This window comes from Archocentrus centrarchus, chromosome 14 (genome assembly GCF_007364275.1).
Source record: "Archocentrus centrarchus isolate MPI-CPG fArcCen1 chromosome 14, fArcCen1, whole genome shotgun sequence".
NCBI lineage: Eukaryota > Metazoa > Chordata > Actinopteri > Cichliformes > Cichlidae > Archocentrus > Archocentrus centrarchus.
The window spans coordinates 2,683,490-2,700,519 of NC_044359.1; the positions used below are offsets into that span (position 1 = coordinate 2,683,490).

At 43.6% G+C, this 17,030-nt stretch overlaps 2 protein-coding genes across 6 annotated transcripts in view; one reads left to right on the plus strand and one right to left on the minus strand.

Moving 5' to 3' along the window:
• The first annotated feature begins 913 nt into the window (after positions 1-913).
• On the plus strand, positions 914-11,131 carry LOC115792610 (uncharacterized). 2 transcript variants are annotated; one of them, XM_030747211.1, is made up of 6 exons: positions 914-1,052; positions 3,111-3,396; positions 4,310-4,369; positions 5,918-5,946; positions 10,558-10,641; positions 10,839-11,131. In XM_030747211.1, exons 2-6 carry the CDS (start codon positions 3,111-3,113, stop codon positions 11,079-11,081), a joined length of 702 nt encoding a protein of 233 aa, XP_030603071.1. In that variant the 5' UTR covers positions 914-1,052; the 3' UTR covers positions 11,082-11,131. The 2 variants fall into 2 exon arrangements, with proteins under 2 accessions (XP_030603071.1, XP_030603072.1); XM_030747212.1 differs by lacking the exon at positions 914-1,052 and adding an exon at positions 2,901-2,991.
• Positions 11,132-12,254: 1,123 nt separating this feature from the next.
• nup98 (nucleoporin 98 and 96 precursor) overlaps positions 12,255-17,030 on the minus strand; it is a 32,647-nt gene continuing 27,871 nt past the window's right edge. For all 4 annotated transcript variants that reach the window (XM_030747193.1, XM_030747192.1, XM_030747190.1 and 1 more), the window contains 5 exons: positions 16,776-16,997; positions 15,650-15,891; positions 15,039-15,193; positions 14,538-14,649; positions 12,255-14,081 (listed from right to left, as the gene is read on the minus strand). In XM_030747193.1, the coding sequence (XP_030603053.1) occupies positions 13,894-14,081; positions 14,538-14,649; positions 15,039-15,193; positions 15,650-15,891; positions 16,776-16,997 (919 nt within the window). In that variant the 3' untranslated portion in view covers positions 12,255-13,893. The remainder of the gene's footprint in view (positions 14,082-14,537; positions 14,650-15,038; positions 15,194-15,649; positions 15,892-16,775; positions 16,998-17,030) is intronic.

Genomic DNA, 17,030 nt, shown 5'->3' on the forward strand with positions numbered 1-17,030 from the left:
ATTCAGGGCTGCGTGGGGGGGCTGGAGCCTATCCCAGCTGTCCTGGGGTGAGAGGCAGGGTACACCTGTACAAGTCACCAGCCTGTCGCAGGGTTAACACAGAGAGACAGACAACCGCTCACACCTGTGGGCAATTTAGAGTCACCAGTTAACCCCAGTATCTTGCACACTGTGGGGAGAACCTGCAAACTCCACATAGAAAGGCTCGATGGTGGATTTGAACCTATAACCTTCATAACCTTCTTCTTGTGCTGTATTTTATATATTCCCGACTAAAGAAGATGCCAGCTGTGCATGTTTTAAAGGCCTTTTTGTGCAAAAATAATAAGACTTAAGCTCCAGTTGTTGAGGCTCTGCCTGCAGCCGCTGTGAGAGACGCACTCTTCAATTAACTTTTATTCACATGTTGGTTTCAGACGATTAGACAGCCCTTCACTGTCTCTGTGTGTGTGATTAAAAAGCTCTGATATCCATAACACATCCTAAATATAAAACATGTCTGACACACCTGAAACATCTCCAACACAGTTTCTGATGCAGTCGCATCACTTTAGAAATGAGGACGTCTCATTGTGTTAATGCCTGCTGCCTTGCCTCCTCTCTCCTTGTTATGTCCCCATCTCTGCTGACATCTCTGATGGAGGAACTGACATGAGGAAAGGAGTCAAAGGGAGCAATCTAGGATGTGCTGTTTGCTCCTCTGGACCTCTGGAAGTCTGGAGGCAAGAAGGCTGTAGAACATTATGTAAGGTGCTCCCTGCCAGCTGCAGCTTGCTTATTAGACAGGGCGGGTAACTGCTTGGGCCCCAGGCCAGCGGGGGGGGCCCTCCGGGGCTGACAAACTGAACTACAGCAGCTGCAATCTGCAAAGTTTGCCATGACAGTATGACAGACCTGCCCCACCTGACTCCACCCACTCCCATCAATGGCTGCTTGATTTTGTTTAAACAAATCTGAACAAATGAACTGAAGCCAAATAAAGAGGAAGTTTTCCTGAGAGTGAAAACAGAAAGAAGAAAATAAAGGAAGAGGAGAAGAAAAGCCAGCGAGAGGTGAGTGAAGCAAATAAAACTAAATGCTGCTACTCTAGCTTTAACTGTGAGGGAGACATTTTAATAACCTCCCACTTTATTGCTGGATATCGTTAGACAATAAATTATTAGAGATCAGAACTGTTGGCTTTGTTAAACTACATTCATTCGTGGCTGCAATTTAGTTACAAAATGAAGGATGTGCCAAAGCAGAGACGTAACTGACATCAACTCGATGCACATCTCAAATGTTACCAAGATGATGTTCAACTTTCAACTAAAAGTCTGAAATATAATAAAAATACATTCTCAACTGAGGTTAATAAGAACAACGGCAGGTAAACAGACTTGTCCTGCGAGTGGTGTGAATGCCACGATTCCTGCTCTGGATCATATTTCTCATCCTGCTGAGCTCGTTTGACAACTCACTGAACCTCTGCTGGAAAACATCACAGCTTCAAACAGTTTTGATCTGGATTACCACAGCGTGTTAGGTTTTAAAAACATAATAATAATAATAATAATAATAATAATGGCAGCATGGCCTGGGTTCAATTCCACCTCTCTCTTTGTGGAGTTTGTATGTTCTCCCCGTGTCTGCGTGGGTTTCCTCCCACAGTCCAAAGACACACAGTTACTGGGGTTAATTGGTGATTCGAAATTGCCCACAGGTGTGAATGTGAGTGTGGATGTTGTCTGTCTCTCTGTGTTGGCCCTGTGACAGGCTGGCGACCTGTACAGGTGTACCCTGCCTCTCACCCTATAACAGCTGGGATAGGCTCCAGCCCCCCCGCGGCCCTGAAGAGGATAAGCGGAAGTGAGTGGATGATGGAGAATAATAATAATAAGAAGAAGCCTGGATGATTGGATGGTTAAGTTCTGAAAAAAAAATCCAGATTAAAGTTGTTAATTTAGGAGGAAAAAATAATAAGAGGAAGAACATGGATACTTTATGCATTTACACCTTCTGAAATGTGACTCAACAGATTGCTCATGATTGGGATAAAATAAATTATTATTAAATTTTTAATTAAAAGGGCTATGTTTGATTGTGGAAGTACTGTTTCAAGTTTAAAGATGACCTCATCATTGACTGGACCTATCACAAGGTGGGGCGATCAGGTGAGGGAGCAGCTGTCTCTCAGTTGTGAGTTAGTTTGGGTGGGTGGGGCCAACTTTTCTCAGACCTTGGCCAGTTTATCATGTCTCTCTTTTTGTGTGTCTGATGTTGACTGACTGGATGTCTGGTACTGGTTATGTATTTATTTATGTATCCATATGTTTGTTTATTGTGATTTCTGCTGTGTTGTGTGCCTATGTTACCTGTAAAAGCCGCTACTGAAACTTTAATTTCCCTGATGGAACCTTCCTAAAGAAATTATTAAAGTTTTATCTAATAATCTACTGGGGCTCGGTGTCCAGATGGGCCCTCAGAGTTGGAGCTGCTGCGGTGGGATAGTCCTCTACCCCCCGGTCTTATGCATGTTTGTTTTTGTTGGTTCATCCCTTGAGTTAGGAGCCTTTTTATGCTTGAATGATTTGTCAGTGTGGTTTAACAAACAAAAGCACATTCCTCTGAAAATGGTCAGGTACAATAACTGGACTGAAAATGAGTGAAAAAGCAGCCAATGTCTAAAGAAAAACTTTGAAAAACATTCAGAAAAAGATTACAACAAAGTCTGGCTCCTTGGTAGGAAAAAAAAGAAAAAAAGGACGGTTCAAGACTTTTGCACTTTATATCCATCCCATCCCGTTACAAAGGTGTTCCCAAGCCTGATAGGACATGCCCAAAATACCTCACCTAGGAGGTGCTTAGGAGGCATCATTGTCAGATGCCTGAACCACTCCTTGCTCCTTTCGATGTGGAGCAGTAGAGGCTTTACTCTGAGCCCCTCCTGAATGCAAGCCTCCACAAAGCACCAAACCCCTACGGCCCCTCTTGCAAGTGAATTTGCCTGCTGTATGGCCAATGCACTGCATGGGATATATAATGGCAAAGCTTGACCTAAAAATACCCATTAATCATTGCTGTCAGATAAACGCAGTAGAGTAATTATTAAATATTTGTCTGTGTTTCAGATGTTGATTTCAGCAAAAGAGTGGAAAACAGCTCTGACTGCCGTCCTCAATGAGCTGAACACTTCACAGTATGACAAAATGTTGGTACTTCTGCAAATCCCCAAACAGAGGAAGACTGCTAAGTTCAGAGAAGAGATGCCCCAAAAAATCATTGAGCACCACGGACTGGAAGCCTCTATCCGGAAAATCAAAGATGCAATGGATCAGATACCAAGGAGGGACGAAGCAGTCCAACACCTGCTGCTTCCCTTTGTTAAACAACTGAAAGACGAGCAGAAAACTAAGGGTGAGTTCACACAGTCTTTCTGCCAGGATTCTAGAAACAGTTACTGAGTTTGGAAAGTGAATATTAGCATTAATGCTACTTCCACTCATTTCTATGCTAGTCCTGTCAGACCTCAGTGCAGCACTGTGTACCTTTGATCACAACATTTTCCAGTGTAGGCTAGAATATTCCATTGGTATTAAACCAGTGCAGTTCATCCACCTGACACATTCTAATTTGTAAACACGTAAAAAGCATGTAAACAAGGAGGAAATCTGAAATCAGTGTCTGCTGCGCCCACCTGGATGTGGATAAGAGGTAGAAACTGGATGAATAAATGAGGAATCGTCCTCACACAGAAAAGTTAGTTGTGGAGTTCCACAGTTTTTACATGCTTCCTTAGGTAACATTAACAACACACTGCATGAAATTTCATCGCTATGCAGATGATATCCAGTTGTATTTATCTATGAAGCCAGATGACACAAATCAATTAATTTGCCTACAGATATCTGTTAAAGACAAACACATGGGTGACCTCTTCTTTCGTAGTATCAAATTCAAAATAAGAACATATTAAAAAATGTATCCTAAACTTGACATGTTTAAATATTCCATAGCCTCCCCCTGGGATCACATCATTGCTATCATTGTCATTTAGGGATGTTACTATATCAGTTACTGTATTAGTCTTTGTCCTTGCCACTGATACTACACGTTTGACAGAAAATTAATACCAAAAACCAGAAGTTTTTATGTATTTAATAATGCATGCAATGCTGCATCCACAGCATTACATGCTGACAGATCAAACAGTAATGATAATTGTGGGTGGTTTTATGCAGAGAGTTGAATGATTATTCAGTGAAGAAATCCTTTGACACATACAACCTTCAACAATATCTGTGTTCAACTTTTTAAATGTAATTTTCAGGGAGGAAGAGGAAACATGGTGAAACCGGTTCACAGGCAGCAGACAAAAAGCCTCAAGTTGGTAGGTAAAAATGTCTAAAGAGGTCACAGTGGGTGTGCTGTAGTGTTAGACAACTTACTCCTTTCAGTGTAGTGGAGCAGTCACTCCAGATTCATCCGTCAACCACCAGCTCTGCTCTTCACTCTCTCATAAGCAGGACCCTGAGATTCCTGAACTTCACTTGGCAGCAGCCAATTTCCACGTGGGCACTCAGATGCCCTGCTGATAACTGTGCTGTGATACTTGTAGATGTCAGCTCTTATTTCAGCTACTTCCCACTTGGCTGCAAATGAAACCAGTATAAGCTGGACATCATATCTGGATGATGAGAGGAGGACCAGATCATCAGCAAAAAGCAAAGATGTGATCCTGAGGCCTCTGAGATGGACAAACCTTGACTACAGTTAGAAATGTTTAAATTATGAACAGAATCAGTGACAAAGTGCAGCCCAATGAGTGAAGTTCAATGGCAACCAAGAACCAAGTCTGTGATTGTGGCAACAAAGCAAACCAAGCTCTCCGTACAGTTGCACAAGGCCTGAAAAGCCAGCAACAAGCAGCTCAATACTCAGTATTCCTGAGTACACCAGAGGGTAATGGTACCTAATGGGTGACGCTGCTCTCCAATACCCCGACAAAGGCATGTTCTGGAAAGCTGAGGAGCGTGATGCCTCTGAAGTTTGAACACACCCTCTGCTGCGCCTGCTTAAAAAGTAGGATGACCCCAGTTTGTCACCTCCGTGCCCCTGCCTTCCTCAGAATGCTACTGAACGTCTGATCTCCTGAACCAGAACCAGGTGCTCCCAACAGCTTCACTGTATATATTTGGGTGTGCTGGGCCAGTCCAGCTTTCTGTCCTGCCACCTGATGAACTCACCAACAGGACGTGATTAGACAGTTTTGCTCTTCTGGCAGCAGATCATCACAGTTTGTGAACACAGGAAGCCAGTAACACCAGTCAGGTTCACATCAGATAAACTTCTCCTTCCAGTCACACTCCTCCGGGTTTCATTGTCATTGCTCATGTGAGTGTCAATGTCCCCAATAACTGAGTTTCCAGAACCTCACCCAAGAACTCCAGAGTGGCCAGATATTCTGAACTAGCGTTAAACACGTACAACAGTCCCCGAGTGTTTCCCCGAGTCGTTGGAAGGAAGCAATCATCTTCCCCACCAGGGACAACACCACTGTAGAGACATCGAGCTAAGGTGTGCTCACTCTGCTTGTCACCTTTCATCAAATACAAATCCAGAGTGGAACAGAGTCCAGTCGCTCTCGGGGAGTTTGGTCCAAGAACCTGTGCTGTGTTCAGGTGAGCCTGAACATATCTGGTGACGTACGCAGAAACTGGTCCACTGGAAATGACTGTTCAGTGAGGAATCCTATAAATGAGCTTGTTTGGTACGGTGACCCCATCCTGTGGATAATGAGCTTCTCCCTTTTGTTTCAGGATTTGTTACTTTAGCAGTTGAATGTGTTGTTCGGCTGTGGTGTGTGAGAACGAGCAGAAACTCATTTGTCTTTAAGTTTTACCTTAAAACAAGAATAACTCTGTTTCTTCTCTGAAAGGTCACCAGACAAGCTCCCAGCCTTTCAAGGTAAGAGTGAAATATACCAGATCATCATTCAATGAGACAGTTATGGTTTTAAATTTGTTATTCCTGCTTTTAAGCTCTCATTTGTACTGAGGAAAAAAACATCTTTGAGTTCTGCTCATATCAGAGAAGAAGGAAGGAGAAGGTGAAGATGACGAGACCATCATGAGCTGTGAAAACACAGACGGACACTGAGGGAACAGATTAATAAAGCAAACGAGGACATTAATATACTAAATAACAATAAACGAGGTAGGAGAACAGGTTAATAAACCCGTCCATCCATTTTACTGTGTGAGAGCCTCGTTCAGCTGACTTTGGCCAAGAGGCTGCCTACATCCTGACACCTGTGTGTAACAGGGCCATTAATAAACAACTGGAAATGATCAATAACTTCTTTAAAGAAGTTATAATCTATAGCACACGTAAAATTATGATAGCTTTGTTTACTTTAGCTTTGGACAGATTACACCCTCCTGAGTACAAACCTCTGCCGAGGCAGCGCCTCTCTGGGCAGCATGACCGACCTTAACTCTGATAAACCTGCAGGAGAAGGTGATGGATAATAGGTACTTAATAACTGGACATGAATAACTTGAGCTCATCACGTGTTATAGTGCAGAATATTTCTAACTAAGCAGGCGGGTCAGTCTCATTCTCTCGACAATCTGTAAAGAGAAAACACATTTTGGGGTCAACTTGAAAGAAAGGCAGATGTGAAATGTGAGGTCAGAGGTCAAACGTGACATATTTGTATTGACAGCATATAGGCATAAAGGAAATGATATATGGGGTTTCTAAATATCACAGTTTGCATCCAATGGCACTAAGAAACAGCTTTAATGAATAGCTATATATATATATATATATATATATATATATATATATATATATATATATATATATATATATATATATAAATAGTGTTGGTCTCCATTTCCCTTTTGTGACTGCAAATTCAAACCCAATTAAAACCATAACTACCAACAAATCACAGGGTTAACAGGTTCTGATGCAGGCTGATTATTAAACATCTTAGTTTCAAACAAACAGTTCAAACAGACACACACAGTAACGTGTTTAAAACAGACACACACAGTAACGTGGTTAAAACAGACACACACAGTAACGTGGTTAAAACAGACACACACAGTAACGTGTTTAAAACAGACACACACAGTAACGTGGTTAAAACAGACACACACAGTAACGTGGTTACTACAGACACACACAGTAACGTGGTTACTACAGACACACACAGTAACGTGGTTAAAACAGACACACACAGTAACGTGGTTCAAACAGACACACACAGTAACGTGGTTACTACAGACACACACAGTAACGTGGTTACTACAGACACACACAGTAACGTGGTTAAAACAGACACACACAGTAACGTGGTTCAAACAGACACACACAGTAACGTGGTTCAAACAGACACACACAGTAACGTGGTTAAAACAGACACACACAGTAACGTGGTTAAAACAGACACACACAGTAACGTGGCTAAAACAGACACACACAGTAACGTGGTTAAAACAGACACACACAGTAACGTGGTTAAAACAGACACACACAGTAACGTGGTTACTACAGACACACACAGTAACGTGTTTAAAACAGACACACACAGTAACGTGGTTACTACAGACACACACAGTAACGTGGTTACTACAGACACACACAGTAACGTGGCTAAAACAGACACACACAGTAACGTGGCTAAAACAGACACACACAGTAACGTGGTTAAAACAGACACACACAGTAACGTGGCTAAAACAGACACACACAGTAACGTGGCTAAAACAGACACACACAGTAACGTGGCTAAAACAGACACACACAGTAACGTGGTTCAAACAGACACACACAGTAACGTGGTTAAAACAGACACACACAGTAACGTGGTTAAAACAGACACACACAGTAACGTGGCTAAAACAGACACACACAGTAACGTGGCTAAAACAGACACACACAGTAACGTGGCTAAAACAGACACACACAGTAACGTGGCTAAAACAGACACACACAGTAACGTGGCTAAAACAGACACACACAGTAACGTGGTTAAAACAGACACACACAGTAACGTGGCTCAAACGGACACACACAGTAACGTGGTTAAAACAGACACACACAGTAACGTGGCTAAAACAGACACACACAGTAACGTGGCTAAAACAGACACACACAGTAACGTGGCTAAAACAGACACACACAGTAACGTGGTTCAAACAGACACACACAGTAACGTGGTTCAAACAGACACACACAGTAACGTGGTTCAAACAGACACACACAGTAACGTGGTTCAAACAGACACACACAGTAACGTGTTTAAAACAGACACACACAGTAACGTGGTTAAAACAGACACACACAGTAACGTGGTTAAAACAGACACACACAGTAACGTGGCTAAAACAGACACACACAGTAACGTGGCTAAAACAGACACACACAGTAACGTGGTTCAAACGGACACACACAGTAACGTGGTTCAAACCGACACACACAGTAACGTGGTTCAAACGGACACACACAGTAACGTGGTTAAAACGGACACACACAGTAACGTGGTTCAAACAGACACACACAGTAACGTGGTTCAAACAGACACACACAGTAACGTGGTTCAAACAGACACACACAGTAACGTGGTTACTACAGACACACACAGTAACGTGGTTAAAACAGACACACACAGTAACGTGGTTACTACAGACACACACAGTAACGTGGTTACTACAGACACACACAGTAACGTGGTTACTACAGACACACACAGTAACGTGGTTAAAACAGACACACACAGTAACGTGGTTAAAACAGACACACACAGTAACGTGGTTAAAACAGACACACACAGTAACGTGGTTACTACAGACACACACAGTAACGTGGTTAATACTGACACACACAGTAACGTGGTTCAAACGGACACACACAGTAACGTGGTTAAAACGGACACACACAGTAACGTGGTTCAAACGGACACACACAGTAACGTGGTTCAAACAGACACACACAGTAACGTGGTTCAAACAGACACACACAGTAACGTGGTTCAAACAGACACACACAGTAACGTGGTTACTACAGACACACACAGTAACGTGGTTAAAACAGACACACACAGTAACGTGGTTACTACAGACACACACAGTAACGTGGTTACTACAGACACACACAGTAACGTGGTTACTACAGACACACACAGTAACGTGGTTACTACAGACACACACAGTAACGTGGTTACTACAGACACACACAGTAACGTGGTTAAAACAGACACACACAGTAACGTGTTTAAAACAGACACACACAGTAACGTGGTTAAAACAGACACACACAGTAACGTGGTTAAAACAGACACACACAGTAACGTGCTGAGATTAAGTGCGAGTCCAAATAAAATCAAACTGATCCATGGCAACGAGCAAGCTCCGCTGCAAGAAGTTACTAGTACTCAGAAATACACAAACACTAAAGCAAAAAGCCCTCCTGGGAGGAGCACAAACATCCTGGAGCATTTTTAATTCATCAACATGACAGTAAGAAAAATTCACCACAACAACTGTCAAAATTAACCCCCCCATGGTGATCCTTTAGTGCTCATTAAAAAGGATTTACAGCTGCTCAGACTTACACTAGCTAGATATTGGGCAGAAGTTGCAGCCAATTTTTCCTATGGGCTTGTAGTTTGGACAGATTTAAACTTGAGCAAGAGATTCAACACTGGGGCAGAGCAGAAGACGAGTAAGCTTTGAGAGTGATCCGAGTGTCTGCTTGGCCACAGCAAACAGCTGGTAAACAGCAGCAGAAGCTCCTGCAGCCTTAACATAAAACTCCAGCAGGCCTCAAACCCTCCCACACAGCATGTTTTATTTCAGTGTAAAAAGAAGTTTAGCTGCAAATAAACAGCAGCAAGAATAATAACTGTGTATCAACATCAGGGTGGTAAAAATATTCCAACAATCGTTATCAGTTTAACCTTCAGATCAATCTGCTGACCTTGAAGGAGAGGTCAGAGGTCAGAGATGACAGATTTAAAATCTTTATACTGTACTTTCCATATGTTGACAATACACTCCACACCTGTACAAATAATCTCTTATGACTTTAGTTTCATAAATCATGAAGTTGATTTGAAGAAAAAAGCTGAGCCATCGATGACACATACTCATGATTAATCAGTTCATATTTTCTTGCTGCAAACTATGAGCCATCAGTGCATCAGAAACAAGAAGCTTCAGACTGATGTGACTTCAAACTGTGTCCCTGAGTGGTGTTTACTCCTCTGACATGAACAGAAGCAGACTGACACTGAATGTAAGGCAGGTCCACTTTACTCTGAGGTGACATTTGTCTCACTATTTCAGTGTGAATGTGGTTCTGAGGTTTTGTCTCCAAACAGGATAAAAACACAGGAAAAGAGCAGATGATGAGGTTTTAGTGATGTCTCTGTGCTGCTTGTTTCATGTTGAACTGATTGTTTTCCCCCCTCAAACGTCTAAAGAAAAAAAGGAAACAACTTATTGTTTACTTTATTCAGTCATAATCTCCTAACACATTTTAATTTTGTCACACTGGTTTGTTCAGGCTGCATTTGGTGGATCAGTGAAGCCCCAAAAGATGACGATCGATCGGCCGCTGGAATCACCTGCAGCTGCTGGAACGTCCAAGGTAGCTTCTGTTTCCAGACTGCAGCCTCTCAGTATCTTAACGTTACGTTACCTTAATGTCAGCAGTTCATGCAGTCATAAACTGCTAATAACATACCAAGAAATATTTCCTGTACTAAAAAATACTGCAACTATTGTTGATGATACAGCCATGGGTATCAAACATTTGCTTATCCACAGTTTCTGATCTCCACGCAGGTTCAGGGGGCACCTGTCACTCGGAGAATTGAAATCAAATCGGTCAAATCCTTCAATAAAACCAACGTTTGTGTGGTCGCGGAGGTGAAACAGGAGCAGACGTTATTTATCAAAACTCCACAGCTGGCACAGGCCCTTGGCTATAAAATGGAGGCTGGCGTTGAACACAGAATTTTTCAGGCACTGCCAATCACAGCAGAAGCAAGAATACAAAGTGATAAGATTTTAGTATTGAAAAAATAATGTGTAAACTTTTCCTGTGTGAAACATTAAAGCTCAGTGTGTTTGTTTAAGCTTGTGTTTTATTTGGAGTTTGGTTTGTGGGTCATTTTCAGCTGCAGTGGTTTCGTTTGTCTGCGGTCATGTGACCCACAGTCAGACAGCAGTCTGCTGCAGTCTGACTCCAAAAACACGCTCATGGTTGGACGCACGAGATTTTCTGGTTTTAAAGTGGGACACTCTGGAGTCGCTGATCTAGATGTTACTTTGACACGACCTCAAATAAAACAGTGATGCAGACGGAGCAGACTGCACAGGGAGTCCTTTTTAATGACGGGTCAAACTGAGGTCACGGAAAAGCCAAGATCTGTTTTTGGATTATTTCACTGCAGCATGTGACACATGCAGACTTGAGTTCTTAGTTTTCCATTTTTATTTTTATTTTCAGCCTGTTTGTTTGTTCAAATGCAGTTTTTGTTTTAATTGTCCTGTTTAAGCTTTTAATGAGTTCTAATTATTACTGTGTGGCTGCTATTAAAGATTCAGTCTAATAAGCATAAAACACTAAAACCCAACAAGTTTGTCTTTAGTTCGATTGTTCTATTCAATTAAACTGGCTGCGGCTCAGCAGGTCACCTACTAACTGGAAGGTCTTGTGCTTGTATGAGTGCTCAGTAAGACTTAAGAATGAGTCTATTCAGGGTTTCCTTAATTCTTTAACAGTTTAGGAAGCAGAAATTATTGTGACTCCATTTCACCTGCACAGGTGCCCTGGAGACAATAACGTGACCCCCCCCCCCCGCCCCAAAAGCTAACTGTTGAGCAGGTGACTGCCACAGACCACTGCTGGTTACAACCGAGAGTGAGAAGGTACCTGCAGCAGGACCAGTATCTGCTCCTGTGTGAGCAGCAGGAGGCAGAATCCTACAGTGTCCTAAAGCAGGATCCTCATCAGTGTGTGAGGGAGGTGGGAGGTTCCAGCTGTTCCTCCCCCAACAATTGAGCAGATCCCAGTCCTCCTGTGCAGGTCCTCCTTTTGCATCTGTGCAGGTGAAATGGCTTCACAGTGGTTTCTGCTTCCTGATCCTGTGTTAGTCGTGTGTTTCCTCTGAACAGGTTTTTACTTTGTCAGATGATCCTGAGTTCAAAAACCATTAATAATGTAAAAAAAAGAAGAAAGAAAAACAGTTTATTTCTACTTGACTTTATTAAAAAATACCAACCAAACACCAGGAAAACATGCGCACACACACACTCACTAACACAAAGCAGTATCTCTGTGTGTTTCAGACATGAGTCCAGAAAAACTGATTTTTTACTTTGTTGGCAAGCTGACAGTTCATCTACAACACAAAGAAAACACCGATCTGAGTGAAGGGTTTCACTTCCAAAGACTTTGCATCCAATTTAATAATAATTAAAGGATAAAAATGACCTGATATTCCCTGTTTGATTTCCAAAAATATACAATATTTATATAATTACACGCAGTGAAATCTCTGGCTGGCAGCTCGTTTTGGAAGGAAACTCTTTATTTAAAAAACAAAACAAAATGTGACACATTCAGACCAACAAAACCAAATCTACAAAAATAGCCCGTCAGCCATTTTACACGTTTCTGATCACGGCTGCTTTATGATTACAGATCGTCTATTAACATATGGACAGATCAGAGGCTAACAGCTGCTTCCACCCACTCAAAATAATCCAAAATACACGGAGAGAAAAACACGTAGCGTCAGAGCTGAGCAATAAAGCGGCACTTCTCTGTAAGGTCAGAGGTCACACAAGTGAGTCAGGCTTACATGGAGTCGCACACAGAGCACTGTCAGGTGTGTCTGTGTGTGTGTGTGTGTGTGTGTGTGTTAGTGACTGAGTGTGAATCCAGGTTCAGTTTTTAAGGTTTGAGTTTGTTTATTCCAAACGGCTCTCGTTCGGTTTCTGCTCATCGCTTTAACTCTGAGTCTGTTTAAGTTCTGCATGAATAAACTGACTGAACCTGTTTTACTGACTGAATCATCCTGATGAACGTAAACTGAATGAATCAGTGAGTAAACTAAAGCAGCAGACGACGCCTCCTGTTTCCTGCCTGCATTAAAAACAATGTGATTGAATTAATTTGGACACTAATGAGAGGAAAATAATGGAAGGATAAACATTTTTCTCTATTTGGGGATGAAAAATAAACCTGAAGAAAATCTGAGGAAACTTTAATGAGAAACGTCCTGCAGAGGAACCTTCTTACTTCAGTGTGTTGTTGTGTTGCAGATTACGGGTGGAGTGTGTTGAGCAAAGCCACACGGCGTTCAGGCCGGACCCTTTAGTGCAGAGAACACAAATGGATGGAAACCACTAAAAAATAAAAACTGCTCCTAAACCTTTTCCTGACCCCTGAAGACAAAGTTTCACTCAGCCCTTCATCATAGCTCACCTGATATAATCTGGCCTTTTGTTTTGGAGAAAATAAAAGCTTTTAATGAAGATTCAGGAAGTATTTCAATCATTTTTCAGTCACTGGTTTGCTGCTTCTCTCTGACGCTGCTGTTAATAGTTTCATGGTCCAAATGTTTGATGACTCGATCAGCAGGTTCATGCAGAAACCTGGAGGGGACGTTTTAAATACACCTGTGACCTGCAGCACAGGAAACGCCAATCAGGTGAACGCTGTGAGGGCTGAACTTCAGTCACTTCCTGTTGGGGTTTTAAACGCTGACGTGCTGAAGCTGAAACAGACTGAAAGATGTCGGAGCTCAAACCGCTCCCTTCAGGATCATGACTCCTCGTTACTTTTTGGCATCAGTTTCGTGACGTTTGAGCAGCTGAAGCTTCTGCGCTCTCATTGGCTGACGATGAGCTGTCGCAGGTATGACTGCGTGAGGCCTCGCAGCTCCTCCAGCGTGTAGTCCTCGGGCATCGGCAGGCGGCTGATGTGCGGCGCCAGCTGGGCGAGGGGGATGTTGAGGGAGTCGCCCTGCTGCAGGCTCAGCACCACGCGCAGGATGTTGGCCACACGCTTCGCCATTTCTGCATGAAGGGAGGAGGGGTGGGGGAGGGGCTTGGTTAGCTTTTCTCAGAGTATAAGCTGCTCGTTTCTACATCGAGCTGTTAGAGACACAGAGTCATTCCTCTGATCCGAGGACTGAGTTCAGTTTCTGACTGAACAGGTGAAACATTTCTGCCTCTCTCTGCAGCTGCTGCTAAACTCGTGTACACAAGAAGCTGTCTGGAGGTGTGTGTGTGTGTGTGTGTGTGTGTTCAGAGTTGGCTGATGTGTGATCCAGAGGAAAAACACTGGAAATCAGGTGCAGAGTTATAATGTCAGAAACATCTCGGTGCTCGACCCCGAACAGTTTCTCCAAACTTTCACAGCCTCCCCACCTCCATCTAACACCAGCCAATCAGAGGACAGACATGTGATCAGCTGGAAAGCTGCGCTCGGTTCTGGACGATCTGAACCACGTTCAGCCATCGTTCTCTTACCTGATTGGGCGAGGCGGTCTTTAGCGGTGCGGCAGGGCAGGAGCTCGATCCTGCTGCAGAGAGACGTCACGTCGGTGTGGAGACGCTCCAGCTCGTAGCCGGCGTTTTCCATCTGAGGGCGAACACACGGTGAGGCCGAATACAGATTCTGACTCACACCCCAAACACACCGTTACATTAAACCAAGCAGTTCCAGCAACACATCAAATATCACTGAGTTCACGTTCCTCACTGAACACATGAAGTCTCATTTTTAAACGACCTCTTTTACACAGAGTTCACACTGAAGCCAAACATGAAGTTGGGAAACAAGTCTGAGCAGACGACTCAGCTGTGACTCACACGGTGAGTACACGCCTCTCTGCTGCCAATTCTTCAGTAACTTTCATAACGTAGGACCTTTATGAGGATTTTATTGCTGCGTTGGCATAAAAGTGAATAATCTGAAGATCATGTTTGCTCATAATTAGAAAAAAACGGAGGGTCCTGGTTTTTGGGTACCTGCTGGATCTCCTGCAGAGTCTTTATGACTCTGATGTAGTCCAGGTAAACCCTCCCTGCCGTGTCCCAGTCCTGGATGGTGGCGCAGTTCTCAGGGACCGCCAGACCCTCCAGGAACTCCAGAAGATAGTCGTGGTTATCGTTGATGATGCAGTCTGTGAGACAGAAGGCAAAAAGTTAGAGACCGACAGCTTTAAAATTTACATCTCTGCCAGCGTCTCTCTTCAGTTTCAACGAGCGTGAGAAGTTTTAGCTCCACAGAATCATTTTTACTATTCATACACACATATTTCCTCTGCAGGGACCTCCTGCTCATTTACTTTAAACTTTTTTCAGTTTGCATCTTTTAAAAATTAAATCTAATTTAACATTTATTGGTCGATTTTCTCCTTTAAACAAACTGACATTTAATTATCTAATTTAACAGCTTCAGACGGACAAAGAAACACGAAAATCGGATCTTAAATCGATAAATGTAATCTAATTACTCACAGAGGAACTCTGCAGTTGGAAAGTTTTTGCTCTTTTCACTAAATATTTCCTGACACATCATCATTTCACAGCCTGTGTTCTCCTGTGATGAAGGTCTTAAACAGCAGCTGTGGGTCTACCTGAGGCCAAGTGCTGGATCAGCAGCCGGTGGCACTGGTTCCAGTATCTGGCCCGGTACAGGTGCAGGGCCTGCTGGTGCCTGTCGCCATCACGGTGGGCCCGGGTGGCCTTGGCCTCGTGGATCCACTGCTCCGGGATCAGCAGCTCCTCGGTCAGGAAGCGCTCCCTGCGGACCGACTCCTCCGTCTCCTGCAGGGGGCAGTGGAGCGCCAGCATCTCCCTCACAGCTCGCTCCCGCTGACTGAAGACACAGCAGAGGAGCAGAGATCAGAGCAGCCACTTAGAGAGGAGAGAACTTCTGAAACTGAAGATCTCAACAGAGGAAGGTCCTCAGAATATTTTGGGATGATTTTATGAATTTTCACACACTGAGTGCTCATGTCTGCTACTGAGCAAACCTACACCTGAGAAACATCACCCATTTCTCCTCCTTATTCATCACGCTGCCTCCAGACCTCACAATCCGAACATGGAGTGTAGAGTGGGAATAATTATGCTCTTACTGCTGTATGTACACCTGCAGCCATGTTCTTGTTACGGGATAATTAAAAATATTAAAACTACTTCCCTACAAATTATCCATTTTTGATTTAAAAACACCAGCATGCAGATTTCTGGTACAACGTTGCAGAACCTTAATCCCCAAGAAAAAGAAGGAGAGAGGAAGAAGATCTGAGCCCAGCGGGGGCAGAAAAACCCACCGACTGTGGAATCGACTGAAACGTCATTGACAGGATCAAACTACTTTCCTCCTTTAACCTTACACCTCAGAACGTGTTGAATGCAACACAGCGTACTTCAAAAGTCCCGCCGTTCATGGAGTTCCGGCAACAAATACCGTAATCCCCCAACATGGCTGTGAAGTGCAATTTCTGAGCTTCCAGGAACTGTTTGAATTTCTCCAACAGGAAATTCAGTCTGACACCCGACTGAAGTTCCTTTGATCAGCCGACTCTGTGCTGATACGCTATGTCTTAATCAGCTGTTTGCCGCTAGTAAGGGCAAGTAACCGGTGCTTCAGCGGTGATCGCCTGGCGTTAAAGGGTTAATGATTTCTCCTTGAAAAGTGAACAAAAACACCAGTGCCTGAGTCACGCTGTGTGACTGACAGTGAGGCGAACGTACGTGTGGTCGGGGATGTGCAGCAGGATGAAGACGGCCATGTGCCACAGGCCGGCGCTCTCCAGCTGGGCGGCGTAGCTGGCGTGGAGGAGGCCCTGCCGCGAGGAGCTCAGGTGGCTGTAGTGCAGCGCCTGCAGGACGCCCCACAGGTGCCAGCTGAGGCGGTAATCCAGACGCTCCCAGGTGACGGTGAGAGGCTCCAGCAGCTGCTGCAGGCTGTAGTGTCTGCAGGGAGACGGGGGAAGCTTTAAAGGAGCA